Here is a 5,000-nt window from a genome sequence, read left to right on the forward strand (position 1 = left end):
AATAAAAGCATGTAATGTAATGTAATATACAAAACACAATTTTGTGGTAACATGTTATTCCAATTAGAATCAGAGTATAATACTTTTTATTATAGCCTCCTGAGGTTTGGCTTAACAAGCAGCATAAGAAAGAAACATTATTTCTTCCCTCAAAGCACAAAACTTTGATCTGACTTTTGGACTCAACCACAATGCCTTTTGGATAGCAATGGTTCTCAGTGTTTCACTTATACAAAATTATTATTAATTCTTATGGTCTTTGAAGCCAAATCTTTAGAACATTCTCAATGGTTGACAAACAGGCCCTGCCGATTTGTGAAGTTTAAAGATTGTCACTGCCTAATTAGAAGGATTTTATGGCTATTGTTCATGCAAGGATCAGTATCCATGTACCTTTCTTCCTTGTCCCCAACATAAATCGCACAGCATCATTTTAAAGGACACGGACAGTATTTCAATTAGGTTTAGCAACCTACAAATCAGACACCATGTAATTTTTTTGGTAATGCCCAGATGCCTTTTGCCCCCCAACCAAGATTAGTGCAAATTGATGGGCCCAGAAGGACTAGGTGCAACGAAGTAGGCCTTTTATAAAAGAGAAAAGCACGGCTACTGCTCCGGCCTTATACTAGGCATTTCTTTTCGAAGAACCGCTCTCTATATAGAGCAGATTACAGTTTATTTTTTAGTCGTTGAACTCTAACTCTCTTCCTCCTTCTCCCGATCAAAGAAGCGCCTAACCGCCTTGAGGAATCCCAGCCGCGGGCACTACAATATGGCTATTATCGGTCTGATATTTGGGGAAGAAAAGTGCTAATGGGCAATCTGGTGTTTATTTTGAAAGTGCTAACAATGATTTTTCTTGGGTAAAAAAGGCAAGTGTGTCTGGGCACACGGTTGAATGGGTTTTGAGCAGAGGCTCTAACAGATGGTGCGGAGCTATAGGTGCGTTCTCTCTCTCTCTCTCTCTCTCTCTCTCTCTCTCTCTCTCTCTCACACACACACACACACACACACACACACACACTGCCTCTCTCTCTCCCTCTCTGCCTTTCTCCCCCCCCTCCCCTTCTCCAGACTTCGGGGAACGGTTCCCCGAAGTCCCTGACCGGCCTGAGAGTAGCAGGCACTGCAAAACGCGATTGGTAAAGAAGCTTTTCGCCTTCCAGCCGCCGCCCCCCGCCGCCGCTCCTGCCCTTCCCCCGCCCCAGCCCAGCCTCCCCCGGAGAAAGCGAGAGCCAGGGCAGCTTCCCCTGAGCGCGCCAGCTTCTCTTCCCGGCAACTGAGGCAGAGACGCGGAGCAGCGGCCGCCCTGCAATCTCTGCCCGGCTCTTCCTCCGGGAGGCCAGGGCTGATTGTGCAACAACACGAGTCCTTGCACGAGGATTCATTAGTTCTTTCTTTCTTTCTTTCTTTCTTTCTTTCTTTCTTTCTTTCTTTCTTTCTTTCTTTCTTTTTCTTTCTTTCTTTCTTTCTTTCTTTCTTTCTCTTTCTTTCTTTCTTTCTTCTTCTTCTTCTTCTTCTTCTTCTTCTTCTTCTTCTTCTTCTTCTTCTTCTTCTTCTTCTTCTTCTTCTTCTTCTTCTTCTTCTTCTTCTTCTTCTTCTTCTTCTTCTTCTTCTTCTTCTTCTTCTTCTTCTTCTCCTCCTCCTCCTCCTCCTCCTCCTCTTCCTCCTCCTCCTCCCCCCTTCTCCTTCTTCGTCTTTCTCCCTTCCCTTTCTCCTTCTGGTGCTTCTCCTGCTTTGCTTCCCCCCTCCCTCCCTCCCTCCCTCCCAGCTTTCTTGCTTTCTCTTTCTCGCAGCCTAGGCCTCAGCCGTCTGTGCTCAGTAAGGCCACACTTGGTTCCCATTCCTACCAGCTCGGTTGCCTTCCTTGCAATCGGCGCTGTGCACGGCGCAGAATAAGTAGAGGACCGGAGGGGAAAAGGCACGAAGCACCTCCATCTCCATTCTTTTCGATGCCAGAAGCTTTCGGGAAAAGAGTTTCTCCCTTACCTAACCGGTGTTTAAAGCCACTTTGGTGCTCGCTATGCTGGGAAAGTGGCGTCCTGCCAAAGCCCGCGAAAGTCCTCGTCGTGGAATAGGGGAGTAGGCCTGGTTTTCCAAAGATTCCCCCGATAAAAGCTTGGACTTGTCTGGAAAGCTTGAAGTAGCGTAGATACAATCAGCAGTGAGGGTCTGCAAATGTTTTTTGTTGTTATTGTTGCTGCAGTAAGCCATTTCACTTCGGGTGATAGTTACTTTGCCTGGGATGAATCCGCGTATTTAGATGTGATTTATTTTTTATTTTGTAGCACCAAGAGAAATCCATAAACTGTCGGTTCAGCGCCATTGACTCTTTGATCAGTTACTGGGCTATTTCCCCCCCCCCCCCTCTCCTCCGTCAGCGAAGAGAGATTAAAAGCTTGTATTTTCAGCAGTGGAACTCCTGCAAAAGTCCGCAACTTCCATAGCTAATAAAAACGTGTTTTAAAATGGTCTTTCTCTCTCTCTCCTTCTCTCAGTCACTCACTCAGTCACTCTCTCTCTCTTTCTTTTTCTCTCCTTCATTCCAGAGTAGTCAAACCTACAGAGCTGCCCATAGTATCCTCTTAATTAGCCTACAGCGATTTCCGAAAACATTTAGCTGGTATGTACAAAGGAAATAAGAAGACATTGTCAACTCGAGAGCGCTCCAGAGTTTAAAAGGGTGCTTCTTTGTAACCTATTGAAAAAATTATTGGAGGGCACAACGCCTCCGCCTTTGTCAAGGGACTGGCGTTTGCCTGTCAGATCGGGTTTTCTGCAAAAGAATACACTCATTTACTGTTGGGGCATTTAAATCTAACCCTATTTTTGTCAAGAACACTGAAAACTTTCTGCTTTCAAAAACAGAGTGGAGGGAAGGGCGCTTGAAAGCTTAAACTAACTGAAATGGGGTCTTAAATGTATCATTAAGGAAAACAGTCTTTTGTCCTTAATGCTTCAATTTTTTTTATTTTTCCAAGTGATGACAGAGAAAATACATTCCTCTTTCTGCTCTTTCATAAAGAAAGACCAAAAAAATAATGCACGGGGCATTTTATAAGGGATTACCAATTAGGCTGTATTATTTGTGAAGGATACAGTTCCCTTAATTTGCTGGTTCATCCAAAACAGAGGAAGCACACTGAAAAGCCAGTGAATGCATCTCTTAGAAAAATAAAATAAAGCCAAGAGACTGAATCCTTCATTCAACAGCTAACAGGCAGCTTAAAAAAATTAGTTGTTTTCAAGGGAGTTTGGATAACATTTGTAGTTCAGAAAGTTGTCCAAAACATGTTAAATAATTTAACAAGGATCAGCTTGTAATTATGTTATTTACAAGGGATGACAGAGGTTTGAGGAAGAAACAGGAGCTGATTTCAGTGAAAATGGACGGGTGTGGGTGACCTCTGGAGCATGGAGCTTGAATTATGGAGATGGGGGACTGCGAGGTGAATCCGGACTAGTGGAGAACAAGATGACTTTTCACCTCTGCACATTTAACTTTTACATCCCAAATAAATGTCTGATGATTCTAAATCATCTCTTTTAAAAAGGAAGAGGGAGAGAGAGAGAGAGAGAGAGAGGAAAATGGGGTGGGGGGAAGTAAATCACCTTTGATTTTTAGTTCCACAAGATTAAAACCTGATTTTCATTTTATCACCCTTGTTACAAAATTAATCCTTCCAATTGTTCTAAAATAACATTGGAGCGCTTGTCTCCAGGGTTTAAAAATAAACTCCATATAATTCTCTAACATTTTCCTTTCTGGTCATTTCTCCTTTTCCTAACAGCAGCACATGGAACTATAAGTCCAGAGGCAAGTTTAAGATAGTAACCACAAAAACGCTTTCAGGTCCTAAATATTTATCCTCAGAATAGAATATTTAAATAACATATCAGAGAGGCTCATAGAAGAAGAGTGTCAAAAAACTACCCAGAAAAGCCCTGCAGAAACAAGACCCAATTCAACAACTCATCAACTCTTAGAAAGCTTTAAACTTCTCTCACCTGTTTTGTCATAGAATCTATTAGCCGAACGTACAAATCCTGTTCCGTTCTAACCCCTGCAAAAATGGAAGAAAAACCAGTCAGAGGGCATCTGGCATGAAAAGGACCATGGGTCAAACAAGATAAGTTACACAGATATAGCATGTATTCAAGCATACTTAAGAAGTTGAGGGGGGGGGGGAGAGAGAAAAAAAATGAATTTAAATAAAAAGAATTAAAGAACACAAATTGTGGACTGCCTGAAGCACATAACCCAAAGAAACAGGAGACAGGAGACTGCCTGTTTCATAACACTAGCTTGGGTTATTGTAAAGTCAAAAGGAAAAGAAGAGCAACATTGATGGCTTGGATTTCCGAATGCCATTTCCCTTATCAATTTTGCTACCAAGCTTCCAGGCTCATCCAACCTGGGTCTGTAACATCTGGCATGTTAGAGGTAGAAGGCACAATAATTAACATTCATTTGCCAAAGCAGAGCAGGGAATCTCTTAAAGGTGATGTTATGCTGGAGTCAATATTGATTCCTGGTGGGTTTTTATTTATTTATTTTTGGCTTTGTTTTGTTTTCGTGCGTGTGTTTTGTTGTTGTTACTTTCAAGACAGCCGGTTAATCATGTAAAGTACCATTGACGTATTGATCTTTTTATGTTTTGTTTCCATTCTATGGAACATGAGAAGAGTCATGTTCATAGTAATTTTAATCTCAGAAATATTTCTAATCTTTGTTTATTTGTGTTTTTTTTGCTGAAAGAGCCCCAGAAAGAAGGCAGCAGTTTTCCAGCATATATAAAGATATGAACAACAACAACAACAACAACAACAACAACAACAACAACAAAGAAGCATGGTTGAATAAAACTTACCATTACTATACAATAACTGGAGTTTATAGTGGATCCCATTGTTAGTTTTTTCATTGTTTGGCTCCTGTAAGTAATGACAAATAATTGCAATTTTTAAAAAAATGTTTTTATTTTTTGCAAAATGCC

The 5,000-nt window shown here is 41.5% G+C and overlaps 1 protein-coding gene across 1 annotated transcript in view; it reads right to left on the bottom strand.

Moving 5' to 3' along the window:
• The window catches only part of EBF3 (EBF transcription factor 3), a 201,948-nt gene that overhangs the window by 195,851 nt on the left and 1,097 nt on the right, over positions 1-5,000 (bottom strand). The window contains exons 3-4 of the mRNA XM_070946386.1: positions 4,875-4,938; positions 4,012-4,067 (exon numbers count right to left, since the gene is read on the bottom strand). Coding sequence (XP_070802487.1) covers positions 4,012-4,067; positions 4,875-4,938 — 120 coding nt within the window. The remainder of the gene's footprint in view (positions 1-4,011; positions 4,068-4,874; positions 4,939-5,000) is intronic.

This window comes from Pituophis catenifer, unplaced genomic scaffold, assembly GCF_029215685.1.
Source record: "Pituophis catenifer annectens isolate HBS135680 unplaced genomic scaffold, rPitCat1.0.hap2 SCAF_6, whole genome shotgun sequence".
Classification (NCBI taxonomy): domain Eukaryota; kingdom Metazoa; phylum Chordata; class Lepidosauria; order Squamata; family Colubridae; genus Pituophis; species Pituophis catenifer.